At 54.1% G+C, this 15,565-nt stretch overlaps 1 protein-coding gene across 2 annotated transcripts; it reads left to right on the top strand.

Moving 5' to 3' along the window:
* Positions 1-3,010: 3,010 nt before the first annotated feature.
* Positions 3,011-13,782, top strand: SPATA2 (spermatogenesis associated 2). Of its 2 annotated transcripts, none has more exons than XM_043478840.1 (3): positions 3,011-3,181; positions 9,137-9,569; positions 10,415-13,782. In XM_043478840.1, exons 2-3 carry the CDS (start codon positions 9,249-9,251, stop codon positions 11,639-11,641), a joined length of 1,548 nt encoding a protein of 515 aa, XP_043334775.1. In that variant the 5' UTR covers positions 3,011-3,181; positions 9,137-9,248; the 3' UTR covers positions 11,642-13,782. The 2 variants fall into 2 exon arrangements, with proteins under 2 accessions (XP_043334775.1, XP_043334776.1); XM_043478841.1 differs by lacking the exon at positions 3,011-3,181 and adding an exon at positions 3,194-3,594.
* Positions 13,783-15,565: the final 1,783 nt, after the last annotated feature.

Below are 15,565 nucleotides of genomic sequence, written 5' to 3'. Positions count from 1 at the left end.
TGCCTATGTCATTAGAATTCATACAGTGCTTTTGTGATTAAAAAAAATACGCTAAAAAATAGAAAGAAGTAGGTAGATGGTTCATGTTGCTGGCTTTTAGAAAGTAGAGGTGCCTGATCACTGTCACATGACTGTTACATAATCCACTAACCATTATGTAATAAAATCTGGAAATGTTCCTGCGATTACACGTCACCAAGCAGAGAAATCTCAGGCCTCCAGCCCTGTTTTCAAGATGAGAAATATGTCTCCCTTCAGAGATTTTGGTATTTTTCTGCTACAGAATGTAACACCAAGAATCAGTGACCAGGGTTTCCTACCAGGAAAGCTTCTTAAAACTTTTGTTTTCTTTTTGGCTGTCCCCAAACCACAGAGCTGGAAGGACTTGTTAACAGCCTCATGCACTCTTGTAATGGTTTCCAAAGTACAGTTTTGAGTTGTTGCAAAGGCAGAGTTTGGGTGGGACAGTTTTTCTCAGCTGGAATTCCTGTAAACACCGTCACCTTAGGAGTGATTAAGACAGGAGCTTAAATATGAGCTGGTAACAGCAGAAGTACACAAAGATCTAAAGCGATGCTCAGATAGCAACAGATAAATACAGTAATTGCTACTCTTTGAATACCAGGTTGTTGGTTCTCCAAATCCTCTCCAGGCACCATCTCACTGACTCCTGAGACAAGACCCACTGACTTTAGCCGGGGACACCAAGGCCTAGAGAGAGAATCTTGCACTCAAGCAACACCTGTTGGACAGCTCCTGATCAGACACATGCAGAGCTCATGGGAAACACATATATTATGAAAGACAGGGGGCTTCTCTGGCAATCCAGTGGCTAAGACCCTGCACTTCCAATGTAGGGGGCAAGGGTTCTATCCCTGGTTGGGGAACTAAGATCCCATGCGGCACACGTCATGGCCAAAAATGTTTTTTAAAACTTTTTTTTAAATTATGGAAGATGATGTTGTGGGGTGGGAAACCAGGGGAAGGTGGGTCTTTGCCTGCAGAAATCAGAGAAAACTTCAGAAAGGATATGAGGACTCAGTTGGGGCTGGAAGTCAAGAAAACAAGGAAGGGAAGAAAAGAAAGGAAGAACATTCATACCCAGTGAACGGCATATACAGGCACAGAGGCCACAGTGGTAGAAGAATATGGTAGGTACAGAGAGCCAAGACCATGTTGGAGAAAGAGAGCTTGGCATGTTGTGCGCCCCGAGTCTTCAATAAATATCTGCGGTGAGTTAGAGAGATAGAATGAGTGGTTCAGTGGTAAACGTGTTCAACAAAGTCTTGAGTATGTGCTGAGCACTTTGCAAGCACTAAGGGTTGAGTGAGTGATGAACCACCAAAGCAAAATTCACAGTTAACATGGTATGTGTGTGTATAAGCTAAGTAGCTTCAGTTGTCTGACTCCTTGCCACTCTATGGGTTGTAGCCCACCAGGCTCCTCCGTCCATGGGATTCTCCAGGAAAGAATACTGAGTGGATGCCATTTCCTCTTCCAAGGGATCTTCCTGACATAGGGATCAAATCTGAGTCTCCTAAGTCTCACTGCACTGGTAGATGGGTTCTTTACTCTGGGAAAACCATCAACGTGATGGGTGGAAAACAAATCCATGAAGTGAAGTGTGACAAGCCACCAGAATTGATGCCAGTGTAGTCTACATGTAGGTGTCTGGCAAAGTGACAAACCAAGGAGACAGTATTTGCCTTGGCATTCCTCAATGCTGCTTTCCATTCAGGGAAGTTGAGGGCTGAGAAAAGTCAGTTCCTTTGACTTACCCAGATTTTATTTTATATTTTATTATTTATTTATTTTTTGGCCATGCCATGCAGTTTGCAGGATCTTAAGTTTCTAACCAGGGATTGAACGCAGTCCCTCAGCAGTGAAAGCATGGAGACCTAAACACTGGACCATCAGGGAATTACCAACTTAATCAGATTGTTAAAACAGTGTATTTAGATTATTACACTAATGCAACTACTGTGGTGTTGGAGAAGACTCTTGAGAGTCCCTTGGACTGGCAAGGAGATCCAACCAGTCCATCCTAAAGGAAACCAGACCCGAATATTCAGTGGAAGGACTGATGCTGAAGCTGAAGCTGCAATACTTTGGCCACCTGATGCGAAGAACTGACTCACTGGAAAAGCCCCTGATGCTGGGAAAGATTGAAGGTGGGAGAAGGAGACGACAGAGGATGAGATGGTTAGATGACATCACCGACTCAATGGACATGATTTGGGGGAAACTCCTGGGAGTTGGTGAAGGACAGGGAGGCCTGGCGTGCTGCAGTCCATGGGGTCGCAAAGAGTCGGACACGACTGAGCAACTGAACCGAACTGAATGCAACTACTTTAATAACTTTAGTAAGTGACTTCCATACTCACTTGAATCCCAGGAGGCGATATATTATTATTGCATTTATAGGTGAAAAAGCTGAGGCTCAGAGAAGTTAACTAGTCCAAGGTTATGTTGCTAGTAAGTGGTAAAGGCAAAACTGGAACCCTCGGTTTTAGACACAGCCTGTAACATTGCCAGTCTCCTCAAGGCTGGATTGAGTCTCACATGACACTGGGCATCTCATTTGCTTTTTTTAAGCCTTGGTATTTCCACCTGTAAAATGGGGGTGAGGGATCCAACTGTCAGCTTCTACTCAAGCGCGGTCAGGAGCTCAGCTCGCAGATCGCATGGATAATGGGGAAGACCGGGAGCTGGAGGCCGCGAATCTCTCCATCTGAGTTCATAGCTCCAAGCTACCACCTCCGGGCTCCAGCCAGGTTCCCATGACAACCCGGCGAGCCGCCATCCTGGGACCGACGGCGTGCGTCACTTCCGGCCCGTTTATTTCCGGGTCCCAGCCCCAGACCCGCGGCGGCGGGCCTTTAGGCCCCGAAGCGGGACGCCGCCGCTTCTCTGCTCACCCTTCTGCCTCAGGTTTCTTCGCCTCCGGGGAGCGTCGGCCTCTCCCCGGCCCAGCGCGCAGCCGCGGCCCGGCCTCCCTTTGGGCCCGCCTCCAACGTCACTTCCGGACTGAGTGCTTCCGGGTCGCCGCGGCCCCAGGGTACTGGTCTCGGTCTCCCGCAGCCGGCCGGAGCTCCGAGCGCCCAGCCGGGCCCGGCTCCGGCGGCGGCCGCGGCTGCTTTCTGCTCACCTCGGCCGGGGCGTCCTCGGCGGCGGTGCCGGGGTAAGGACGGTTCGGCCGCGGGCGGAAACGGCGTCTGGGGCTTCCCTGGGCGGAGGGGGCGCCCGATTCGGCGGGGCTCGACCGGCCCGGGAACGAGGTCCCTTCGCAGCCGGCGAGGGGGCGATGGGCGGGCCCGCCTTTCCGGCCCTCCGGGGGCCTGGCTGCTCCTCAGGATCCCCGCTCCCCCGAGGGCTGCCTCGCAGCCTCTTGGGGACCGGCGGTGGGAGGCTCGGGGCAGCTCAGGAGGAGCACCCCATGTTCGGCGACTGTCGCGGCAACAAGACACCCCGATTCCAGCCGCAGGCAGTTATCGCGCAGTTGGTCCTCAGCCCAGGCTCCGGTGGCAGACCGGGGTTTGAACTCACTATGTGACCTTGGACAAGTCACTCCATCGTCTGAGTCTCAGTTGGCTGGTTAGTTCAATGGGGAGTGAAACTGTCTGCTCGGGGCCGGTATGGGGATGAAGGGAGATGCATACGAAGCACAGCCTCTGGCATACAGCAGGCGTCCAATAAATGATGCGTGCGTGCTCAGTCGCTTCAGTCGTGTCCGACTCTTTGCGACCCCACAAGACTGTAGCCCCGCCACGCTCCTCTGTCCATAGGATTTTCCAGGCAAGGATACAGGAGTGGGTTGCCATGCCCTCCTCCAGTGGATCTTCCCAGCTCAGGGATGGAACCCGGGTCTCCTGCCTTGCAGGTAGATGCTTTACCCTCTGAGGCACCAGGGAAGCACCCCCGCCAATAAATGACAGCTGCTCTCCATTCGGCAGCAGTCCCTGGGGAGGGCCCGAGATTGGGACTAGGGTGTTTTTCACAACTGATGTGCCCCTTGGAGGCTGTAGGAATTACCAGATTGGGAATAGCAGTCTCCAGCTTCTGTGTGATGCAGGGAGGGGAGCCTGCTTGCTCCAGAGCCCCTCTGCCAGCGGCAGCTGCCACTGGGGAAGCCCAATTTCAGCATTGGCTGAGGCTATTTTCAGAGGTCGGAAGCCCTCTCTCTGAATCTCTCTGGGATGGGGTTGGGGTGTGGGGACCCTCTGGTCTTTTCACTGCCAGTGGAAGGTTGCCTAGGATGTGTCTCAGGGGCCTGGGGATGAGTGCCAAGGAGTGGGGTGCGGAGGTGGAGGGGGTTGATGGGCACTCCCCTTGCTGCTGTTTGGAGGCCCAGGGAACTCTTGAGCGGCCTGAAGCTACACCAGGGATCTGTAAACCTGTGGACTGGGGCAGTGCCGGGCCCAAAATAGCTTCTGCCTGTGCAGGGAGGAGGCAGCCTTCAGATGCTGCTTGGGGAATGTTTCTGCTTGAATGGGCCAGCTGAGGTAAAGCCAAGCTCATGCTTTGCTATCCAGAATCATTTCAGTTCCGTTCAGTGAGGTTTTAAACAGATCCAGCTTTCCTCTGAGATGTTTAAAAAATAATTAGAATGCCACCACCCCCCGCTCCCGACTCCAATCTCTCTCTCTTCATTGCGTTGCTTTTCAAAGCGGGACCCAGATTGTGGGTGCAGGAAGGTGCTGACCAGGTCTCTTGGCTCTGGACACCCGCCTGATTCAGTTAGGGATGTTCATGGTACCATGCTTTTTTTTTTTTTTATCCTTCTGCCAGCCTGGCATGTCTTGGCATTCCAGTCCTTGGGTTGCTTGGAGAAATTAACGGCTTCTGTCACTGCGCTGTCTTGGTATCCTGTAACCACGCTGTTTTTGCAGAGAGCGTGTTTTTTGTTGTTCTTGCAGAGTGCTAGGAATAAATTGCTGGCTCTGTGCTCAGAAGAGACACCAGCTATGACCAGCTACAATGCAGCCTGTATTCTCAGAAAATAAATTCAGGAGGGATGATGTCAGCTGCTTTACCACTGGCCAGGCGCTGGTCAGCCTCCCCTCTCAGCCCTCGAGCTTACGTCACAGAGAGATCTGTGCTCTTCCAGTCCCGCTCCGTGTGAGAAGATGGGAGTCTTGCTGTGACCAAAATTTTTAGAACTCAGCTCCACGGGCCCTGCCATAGGGCGTCTGCCTTAGTGGAGCCCTTCTGAGAAGAGCTGTCCTGCAGCCAAACGGCTGTGCCTGAAAGCAGCGCGGCTCAGAGCTTGAGTCAGGGTTTTGGCATCAGACCCGGGTTCAGGTCCCCGAGCCCCTTCTCCCTATCCTCGTGGCTTAGGGCGAGCGACTTGGCCCCTCTGCACACGCACGCCGAGTCGCTCAGTTGTGTCAGATTCTTTGCGAGCCCATGGCCTGTGTCCCGCCAGGCTCCTCTGGCCGTGGGATTCTCCAGGCAAGGACACTGGAGGGGGTTGCCATTCCCTCCTCCAGTTGGCCCCTCTGAGCCTCAGTTTTTTCTTGTTTAGCCTTGGGGTTGTCGAGTGGATTTCGCTGATTTTCACGGGGCACTTAGCAGAGGGCCCTTCAGTGCTAATCCCTTGGTGAATGGTCCTTATGGTAACCACAGATGAGGGAGGTAAAGGAGGAAGACCCCAGGCCACGGGGCCGGCCGCCCCAGGTTCACATTCCAGCTCTGACCTCTTCAGGCTCTGTTGAGCAGGTGGTTTAATGGCAGAGCCTTGCTTTCTTTCCTCATAGAACTGTGAGGACTAAACTGGATGATGCAGTTAAAGTGGAAAGTCCGAGGCCTAGCACACAGTAGGACCACGATAATTGTTCCTTTCCTTCTTGCCTTTCCTCAAGGATCTTGTAGCATTTTCTTTCACCTGTTTCCTCACCAGTGAGGCTGGTTCAAGATTCCCCTTAGATATGTTTCCCGCCCTTCACTTTAGGACTTTGAATACCAACCGGGCTGTTTGCAGCCCTTTTGCTTGTTTATTTGCCAGCCACAAACAAGGGTGGGGGCTGTGGTGTGGTTCCAGCACTGAGCAGACGCTGAGCTGAGCTTGAGGGTGGCTGACTCTGTTTAGAAAAAAATAAAAAGTCAGTCTCTATTGGCTCAAGCCTGACTTCTTTGGAGAAAAATCACAGCAGTGTTTAGGAGGCTTGATGTTGCTCTGTCTAAATTGTTCTCAGATGTACTAAAAAACAGTCCCTGGGGCCAGAGGCCGGATGGAAGCTTCTTTTGGATAACTAAAAAAATGGTAAATGCATATGTTTTTTTTTTCTTTTTTTTTTAGCAAGGACAGTGATGTCTTCTCTCAGGTTGCAATGCAGTTTTATTTTTAAAGCGAACACACATACTTTGATACTGAGCAGTAAGCCCGTTCAGTTAGAATTCAGGGCAGAGCTCTGTCTTCTCAAACGCTGTGCCCTCCTGTCCCCTGCTTACGCCGTGTCCCCCCGACTGCACCAGCCTGGGGCCTGGCACCAGGGAGGCCTGCATATTGCTGAGCTCAGGAATCATGGGGTGGCGGGAGGAACATAGCTTTCCAGTCGTCAGGCAGGCTCAGAACCTGGGGTCCGCCTTTTCCTAACCGTGAGCTTACATGACCCCGTAGCAGGTCGTGTCATGGAGCCTTGGTTTCTTCCCGCTCCCGCTGACCTTCCAGAATTCTGGGGAGAGCTAAATGAGAAGCAGGAGCATCGTGAATGCTGACGTGCTTTGCATCGTGCGTTTTGCCCGTTTTATCAAATACCTACTGTGTGCCAGGTGCTGCGTTAGGCATCACGGTGAACAAAACAGGCATCGTCCTTGCCTTTGCAGGGTTGACTGCTTACTGGATATTATTGAGGAGAAGATAGTAAATGAATAAAGTTGAAAATTTTCCAAAGTTTTTTTTTTGGCCGCACCCAGTGACATGCAGAACGTACTCCACCAGGGATCGAACCCACACCCCCTGCAGTGGAACTGTGGAGTCTTAACCACCAAACTGCCCAGAATGCCCAAAGTTGATGATTTCAGCTGGTGATTACCTGAGGATAATGGGATGACGAGGGCCAGGCAGGTGTGATTTAGTGAGCTGGGGTGGTCAGGGAGTGCCTTGGAGGAGTGATGGTTGGTTTGAGACCTGAATGATGAGAGTGAGCCCACGACAGGAGGAACTAGAGGAAGAACATGCAGAGGAACAACATGTGCAAAGGTCCTGAGATCAGAATGGACTTGATGTGTTTGAGGAGCAGGCAGAAGGGTCTGTGTGGGTGGACCTTAAAGGGAAGGGATGGCTGTTCTGAGGACCACAGAGACCTTGGGCAGGAGGTCCCTCACCATCTCCCACAGCCAGCAGGACCCCACCACACACACACACACACACACACGCTCTGACAGCAGCAGGTTTTTATGAAGCGTGTGCCCTGCCCTGGCACTGTGACCTTTTCTGAGTCACTCGGTCACAATCTCTGCACCCACAGAGCTTGTGGGCAGGAAAGGCAGGACAGGTGAGCGTGAAAGCGTATGTCCACCCCAGTGGGAGATTTTTGGCTCGCTCTGATCCCGCCTCCTGAGGACGCTTGGCAGGCGTTGCCCCTGCCGGCACTGGGCACGCCTGCTTGTGTACCTGTGGGCCTGCTGTGAGCGGGCGTTCTGGAGAGCGCGCTTTTCCTTCCCTTTCCGTGGCTGTACTGGGGCTTCGCTGCAGCACGCGGGCTCTTTGTGGCGGTGCACAGGCTTCCCTGGTTACCCCGAGGTGTCTGGGGTCGCAGTTCCCTGACCAGGGATGGAACCCTCACCCCTGGCATCAGAGGGCAGGTTCTTTACCACTGGACCACCGGGGAAGTCCCTGAAGAGCTTTCTCTACTGACTGCAGAGAATCCTTCTACCAGCTCTGGACTGTAAGAATTATTAACCCCCTTTTTCAGATGAGAAAACTGAGTTGAGTACTTGGCCCAAGTAACCTGGAGAAGTAGATCCAGGGTTCACACCCAGGCAGTCCAGCTTTGAAATCTGTCTGTAACCCCTGTGGGCTGTGTTGCCTCCCCTGGCCCTGGCAGTATCCCTCGATGAATACAGGTTTGCTGCAGCATTGTAGAGCCAAGAATATTGATGGATCTGTGCCTGTTCTACTAACAAGTGGCCAGGGAGACAGCAAGAGTGTGTGAATCCTGTGCGTCCAGCCTAGAAGGTTCTGTCCTCTCCCAAGAGAGAACCGTAAAAAACAAAGGTGGGGTGGGATTCCCTCGAGGTCCAGTGGTTAGGACTTCCAATTTAGGGAGCGCGGGTTCAATCCCTCGTTGGGGAACTAATATCCCAGGAGCCACAGGGCACCGCCAAAACCCCTGCCCCACAGAAAAACAAAGGCAGATCAAGGGACTCTCCAAGAGTCAGCAGCCAAAGTAGCCTTTTTTTTTTTTTTTAATGATTACAGATGTGATCGTGTTCTGTCCCCCTTGCTTTGAACCCCTCAGGGACTTCATGGGGCTCTTTGAAAGAAACGTCTGACTCACTGCGACCCGGGGACTGGGATCCTGCTGGTGTGGGCAGCCCCTGTGCTGTGACCCTCCTCCTCTCTCTGCGTCAAGCCTCACTAGCCTTCCTGCTGTTCGCGTGCAGGCTTCCTCCTGGCCTCAGGAAAGTGGGGTGTGACGGTGAAGGGCATGGGCCTTGTAGCAGCCGGCCTGGGTGCTCACCTCAGCCCTGTAACTCTGGGCGCGTTCCTTAGTGTCTCAGTTTTCCCATTTGTAAAATGGCGATAACAATACCACCTACCTCCTAGGGCTGCTGAAGACAGGATGAGTTAGGATGTGTGGGCACCTGGCATGTAGTAAGCACTCACGGTGTTAGTCCGGGACCTCCCTCCTTGCCAACACCTCACCCTCTGGGTCTAACCCTCACTTTCTCAGGGGCTTTTTAACCCTCCCCCACCCCTATGAAACCAGGTTCGATGCCCCGATCATATTTTCCAGCAGAGTCAAGGACCTTGTCTGTCCTATTCCCACTGCAGTGTGGCACGCCTGTCCGCTGAGTGTGTTGGAGCCCTGGTGTAGCTCAGGCCAGCTCTGCTTCTGGCCTGGCCTCGGCGGCCACTGATGGGACGTGGACCATTTCAAGGAATGACGTGCTTCTCGTCTTCCCCTTCCAGAGCGTTCTGCGAGTCCAGGCAGGCAGCATGTCAACACGTCTGGCAGTGTTCCTGCCTCTAACCCAGAAGCCATGAAGGAGATAAGGTAGCCCCCGTCCCTGGATCGGATTGGATGGGGAAGCCCAGTTCAATGGATGCAAAATACAAGGATGACTTGTTCCGGAAGTACGTGCAGTTCCATGAGGGCCAAGGGGACGCCACCCCCGGCAGTGATGAGTCCCTGCGGGCGGCAGCCTCCGCCCTGCTCGGCCTGCACAAGGCGGACCCCTTCTATCGATTCCGGCTGATCCAGTTCTATGAGGTGGTGGAGAGCTCCCTGCGCTCGCTCCGCTCCTCCAGCCTGCGGGCCCTGCGCTGCGCCTTCGGCGTGCTGGAGACGGTGGGCGTCAACCTCTTCCTCTGCCCCTGGAAGAAGGAGTTCAGAAGCATCAAGGTGAGGTCTGGGGACGGGCCCTGCACGCTGCTCTCCCCTCTTGCGCCTTCCTGTCCATCTTGGGAAGAGGGTTTGTGCCCGTGTAATCTCCTCCTTCCTCTGCTTGGGCCCTCCCGGCTTCCCCACTGCCTCTGAGATGAGGGCCAGAATTGCCCACCTGACCTCCCCGCCTAGTGCCTTCTCTTCACTGGTTCCCCAACCCTGGCAGCTCACATCTGAAACCATGCGGTTGGAAAGGTGGGCAGCACCCAGTTACTCAGGGCGTTGGCGCCCGGGGCAGGGGCTGGAATTTATCCTAAGGGGGCTGGGATCCGGTTTCTACAGGAGAAGACTCCTCCCGGCAGTTGTATGGGAGGTGGACCGCGGGGAGACCTTTAGGAGGCTGCGGTGATCGAGGGAGAGGATGCGGGGGGAGGAGGAACTGGAGACGAGACTTCTGAATCATTCCAAAGGCGGTGATGGCTCAGGAGACTTTCCCCCGGTTCAGGCTACGTCTCACCGAAATACCAGAAAGGTGTTCTATCCTTGCTCCTGGGGGTTTCTGCCTCTGACCCGATTCCCTTTCTGCATTGGTGTTTGCCCTGCACCTTCCCAAGGAGCAGGGCCCCTGCACCCCTTGTGGAAGGCCAGTGGCTTTGCTCCCTGTCCCGCGGGGTCATTTCCCTCAGACCCCTGCGCTGAGCTGTTGGGGAGCAGTAGCCTCCACCTGCCGCCCTGAGATGGCCCTGATCCCCGCTCCCCACGTGCTCATGTGCAGACTGTGTGGGCCTCGCCCGGGTACAGTCTCTGCGGTGTGTCTGGGAGAGAAGAACCCACCTCTGCTCCTCTGCCCTTCCCTACCCTAGACCTACACGGGCCCCTTCGTGTACTACGTCAAGTCGACGTTACTGGAGGAGGACATCCGAGCCATCCTGAGCTACATGGGCTACGTGCCCGAGCTGGGGACCGCCTACAGGCTCAAAGAGCTGGTCGAGTCGCTGCAAGTGAAGATGGTCTCCTTCGAACTCTTTCTGGCCAAGGTGGAGTGTGAGCAGATGCTGGAGATCCACTCGCAGGTCAAGGACAAGGGCTACACAGAGCTGGACGTGGTGAGTGAGCGCCGGGGCAGCGCGGAGGACGCGCGGGGGTGCGCGGAGGCTCTGCGGCGGCGCGCCGAGGCCCGCGAGCCGCTGTCGGCCTCCATGGCGCGCATGGTGCTGCAGAAGTCGGCCAGCGAGCGGGCGGCCAAGGACTATTACAAGCCCCGCGTGACCAAGCCCTCGCGGTCGGTGGACACCTACGACAGCTACTGGGAGAGCCGGAAGCCTCCCCTGAAGACCTCGCTGAGCCTGCGGAAGGAGCCGGCGGCCGCCGAGCCTGGAGATGAGCTCAAGGACGAGATCGTCCGCCCGCCCCCGTCGCTCTTGACCGTGGCCAGCTCCCCGCACGGCGGCGCCGACGACCTGCCGGCCCCCGCGCCCAGCAATGGGCTCGGCCTGCTGCGCAGCCCCTATCTGCCCGGCTCGGACGACGTGGATCTGTACACGGACGCGGAGCCCCGGGCCGCCTACCGGAGGCAGGACGCCCTGCGGCCCGACGTCTGGCTGCTGAGAAGCGACGCCCACGCCGGCTACCACAAGCGCTCGCCCCCCGCCAAAGAGTCCGCCCTCTCCAAGTGCCAGAACTGCGGCCTGGCCTGCAGCGCCGCCCTCTGCCAGCGCTGTGACAGCCTGCTGGCCTGCTCCCCGGCCGCCAAGCCCAGCGCCTTCCCCGGCAAGGCCTCTGGCCACGACAGCCTGGCCCATGGGGCCGCCCTGCGGGAGAAGTACGCGGGCCAGACTCAGGGCCTCGAGCGGCCGCCGCACCTCCACTCCAAGTCCAAGCCGCCCGCCGCCGCCACCTCCCGCTGTGGCTTCTGCAACCGCCCGGGGGCCACCAACACCTGCACCCAGTGTTCCAAAGTCTCCTGCGACGCCTGCCTCAGCGCCTACCATTACGACCCCTGCTGCAAAAAGAGCGAGCTGCACAAGTTCATGCCCAACAACCAGCTGAACTACAAGTCCACCCAGTTCTCCCATCTCGTGTACAGATAGACGCCGCCCCGCGCCTCCTGCTCCAAGGGCTACGCCTCCGACCTTTCTGGTGTCCCGGGGAAGCAGCGCTAAGGCCTAGATCTCAGAAGCAGGGCCCAGCCCTTGGCCACGCGGGTATTGGGGGCTCCTGGGGCCGGCCACCCCACGTGGGAGTTCCCTTACCGATTCAGATTATTTCAGCTGATGGCTGCTCTGTTGTCTGTCAGGAGGGAGGGTGGCGCTTCCGTTGGGATTCATTTTTGCTAATCTCTCCACTCCCTGTTCCATTTTTGGGGGGGTTTTGTTTCTTCAAGATAGTTTCTATCTCTGGGACTCTTGCCGACCACTCACTCCCACGGCAAAGCCAACTTGGATTGGGAAGGGCCCCCTGGGTCGCTTCCAGATGCCCACCTGGAGCGGTGAGCTAGAGGCCTGTTGGCTTGTGAAATGAGCCCTCCTGCCACACCGGGCCTCCTCCACTGGCTCATCCCTCCGCCGCCATCCCCAGACACCGGGACCCCCGCTGGCATCCCCCACCTGCCTTCCCTGCCTTTACGCATCAATGGTGACCCGAGCCCAGGATTCACTGAATGTCATGCTGTTGCCTGCAAACCTCAGCGCAGCCGTGGGGTCTGTGAACTTGGCCCTCCGCTCTGCAGTGTGGACCTTCCACCACGGCACTGACCCCCTCCACCCACTTCTGTTGTTTGCACATCCTTTTCTTTCCGTACTGTACATAGATATTTTTGAGATTTATTTTTAAATAAATATTCAACTTGCCGTGTGTTTCAAAGTGGTGAAAACATTACTGATGTAGCTATTTATAAAGATGCCCCAGGTTCTTTAGTCTTCCAGGGGAGGGGCTCATGCCCTTCCACCTTGCCTCCCCTCGCCGCAGCCCGAAGGTCAAGTGGAGCGTGCGGGCGTGGAGGAGGAACAGAGATGATGTCCCCTGGGCTCGTGGAGAGCCGCTGTCTTCCCTGCAACCAATGTCAACACCTACCTCCAGTGCGCACCTCGGGGGGCTCGTCCGGGCTGAGAGGTCTCTGCACCCGCAGACTGACCACCTGGTGACAAGTCGGGAACCTCACGCTGTGGACCTCCAGCCTGGTCTTCGCTGCTTGCTGAGACCTTGCGCTGCAGTCTCCTCGAGTCTCAGTTCAGAAGGAAGAGGGTTTGGGATCCCCACCACCCCTCCACCTCAGTCCTCTCCTCTTCACCTGTTTCCGGGACTCTAACCTACAGCAACCCTTTTGCACTAGAAGTGGGCAGGAGTCGGCGTGCGCCCAGCAGACAGGCGTCTCCTGAGATTCTTAGCCGAGCCTCAGCGCTTCGAAACCCGAAGGCCCCTTAAACTCCTTATGTGAATTAACTGACCCCGGATTATCCTTTTGGGTTTCAGAGCAGGAGCGGGGCAAGAATCTGAAAATAGAACCGCTTCCGTGTGAACTAACAATATATTTTAGCCATAAGTGTTGGTGATGTACAGAATGTTATGGGAATTGACATGCAGTGGGTTTTCTGATGGGAGGAGGTATTCAGCTCCTGAGCACATTTCCATCTGGCTGAATCCTGAGGCCACTGTGAATTTGCTGATGTTCTTCCAACTCAGTTGAGAGATTTTAAGGTTTTCAAAATCTTCTATGGCTCTTTTTTTATATATATATCTAGTAGATCACTTGTAGATATTCCATGTGTATATAAAGCTGAGTTTCAACCAACTATTACTAAGGCCCTCCCCCTTGGGGGCACCCATCTGTGATGTTCTTCTTCCTTTTCACATTTCAGACGTGTCAATGCCTGTCCCAGTCCTGACTTTTCCAGTTTTCCATTTTCAGACAGCTCTAGTACTACACTAACTCTTAACCAACCGTGATGCCACGTAACTTACACAGCAGACAGAAGGAGGAATAACCCACTTGTTCTGGAAGAGAAAGTCCAGTGTGGGTTATCGTCACGGAAACACTGTGTTCGTGGGTTGGAATAGGAAATGCTGTGACCGTGCTCCTCCGCAGTGTGTATCTTAATTGTATGAGGTTGCTGTGATTGAGATAAATAGATGCTAATTTAAAAATGCAGATGTTTTGCATTTGATTTCTACCAAGAGTTGAAATGTTGAGAGATGCTTTAAAAAATAATAATAAAGTGTCTTCCATTGTTAATGAAGTGTTTGGGGTTTTATGTCTCTCCTCTCTGCCGCTCCGAAGTTTGGGTTGCTTGGGGTTTTTTGGGTTTTTTTTTTGCTGTTTTTATTTTTTGTTCAAGGCATGTTTTGTTCTTTAGTGACAGGACTCACATTTTCTCCTCCATGAAACTCACAAATGGTAACAGGCAGCATCTGAGTGCTTGTTCTGTGAGACAGACTTTAAAAAAAGAAAAGATGTGTGTGTTTCCTCCAGCTGCTCCAGGCCTCCCGCTGCGCGGCCTTCTCTAGCGGGGGCGGCCCGGGACTGCTCTGCAGTGGCAGGGCGCTGGCCACTCTTCTTGCCGAGCGCAGGCTCTCGGCGCCCACGCTTCCACGGTTGTGGTGGGTTGGCTCAGCTTTTGCAGCACAGGAGCTGAGTTGTCTCCTGGCATGTGGGATCTTCCTGGACCAGGGATTGAACCCGTGTCCCCTGCGTTGGCAGGTGGATTCTCTACCACTAAGCCACCAGGGAAGCCAAGCCAGGCATTTTATACGCTGAGACTTTTGAGATCTCATGTAACAGTCTCAATCCTTCCAGAAGACAACCTAAATCCCATCTTACAGATGGGGAAACCAAGGTGTGCAGAGTTCAGCCTTGCTCCCTAGGAGTGGGACTGTAGACTCCAGGAGAAATGATTGTTAGTGGTGACAGACAGGAGTTAAATAACAGTGAAGAGTGTTGTGTTTAAAAAAAAAAAAACAATCCCATTAAAAATTTTTTTGATTCATTTAAACTCTTCAAGGAGGATCCTGGTCAGTGTAATGCTAGCTTCTCTCTAAGAAAGAGAAAGCGGGGCCAAGAATCTTTAGCAGAATCTTGGGTCTTCAGTGCCCCTCTATTCAGGGCAGACCATACTACTTCCCCATTATAGCAACGATAGGAGATTACTTTAAAAGTCAATTTAAGGTTTTTTTTTAAAATGAAGTTTCCAGAAACTGATATAACATGGCAAATCAACTAAACTTCAATGAAAATAATAAATAAATAAATAAATAATGAAGGTTGGCTTAACGTACGTGGCAAAGATCTTCAGGGCAGTGTAAGAGCAGCTGTGGTCTGGGGACGTCCTGTCTCGATGCCCTGGTGGGGTGTCTGTGCCACCACGCTGCCCACTCTGGGGGCTTGGCCCCCACAAGGCTGCTCAGCTGTCCAGGAAGAGACTGAACAATTCTCTCCATCTTTCTCACTGGCTGAACAAATATCCAGGCCTTGGGCCAGACGAAGGCCCAGGTGCTGGGTTTGATTTCAGCAACAGCATAGGAAATGGCACTGCCGTCCTGGCTTCCTGGAGATGAACACCCAGCCTGGGAGAGCTAAGGAAGCCAGACACTCGCTCCTGATGCTCCTGTATCTATCTAAGGGGAGCAGAGACGCTGAGCAGATTGCTTGATTTGCATATGTAAATGACGAGCATATTTAAGCATCACCAGGCCCACCAGCTGTACAGATTACCACGAGCCTTGCTGCCAGCTCTGAGCACCGACCTGTGGGACCCCACACGCTCAGAGGGATGGAGCCGTGGCGGACATCGCCAACTACACTCTGATGGTTGCTCACCCGCCTGCCCTTGTGATGAAAGCCCAGAGGTTTAGACATCTGGCCAGCAGGATAAAGACTGCCTTTCCCAGCCTCTCCTGCAGCTGAGCGTGGTCATATGGTTAGTTCTGGTCTGTAGGATGGAAAAATGCTGTGACTTCTAAGACTTGTCCTTCAAAGAAAGAAGCTTGTGCTTCGCACCCTGACTGTGCTGGCTGGGATG

Source organism: Cervus canadensis, chromosome 10 (genome assembly GCF_019320065.1).
Source record: "Cervus canadensis isolate Bull #8, Minnesota chromosome 10, ASM1932006v1, whole genome shotgun sequence".
NCBI classification, from domain to species: Eukaryota; Metazoa; Chordata; class Mammalia; order Artiodactyla; family Cervidae; genus Cervus; species Cervus canadensis.
The sequence above is the reverse complement of the archived record's forward strand: the minus strand, read 5'-3'. Positions and strand labels throughout refer to the sequence as shown.

Excerpts from the sequence above, each read along its gene's own strand:
- SPATA2 (XM_043478840.1), top strand. The coding sequence starts at position 9,249 with ATGGGGAAGCCCAGTTCAATGGATGCAAAATACAAGGATGACTTGTTC. Across the intron at positions 9,570-10,414 it reads AGGAGTTCAGAAGCATCAAG|ACCTACACGGGCCCCTTCGT; the intron begins GTGAGGTCTGGG and ends TCCCTACCCTAG.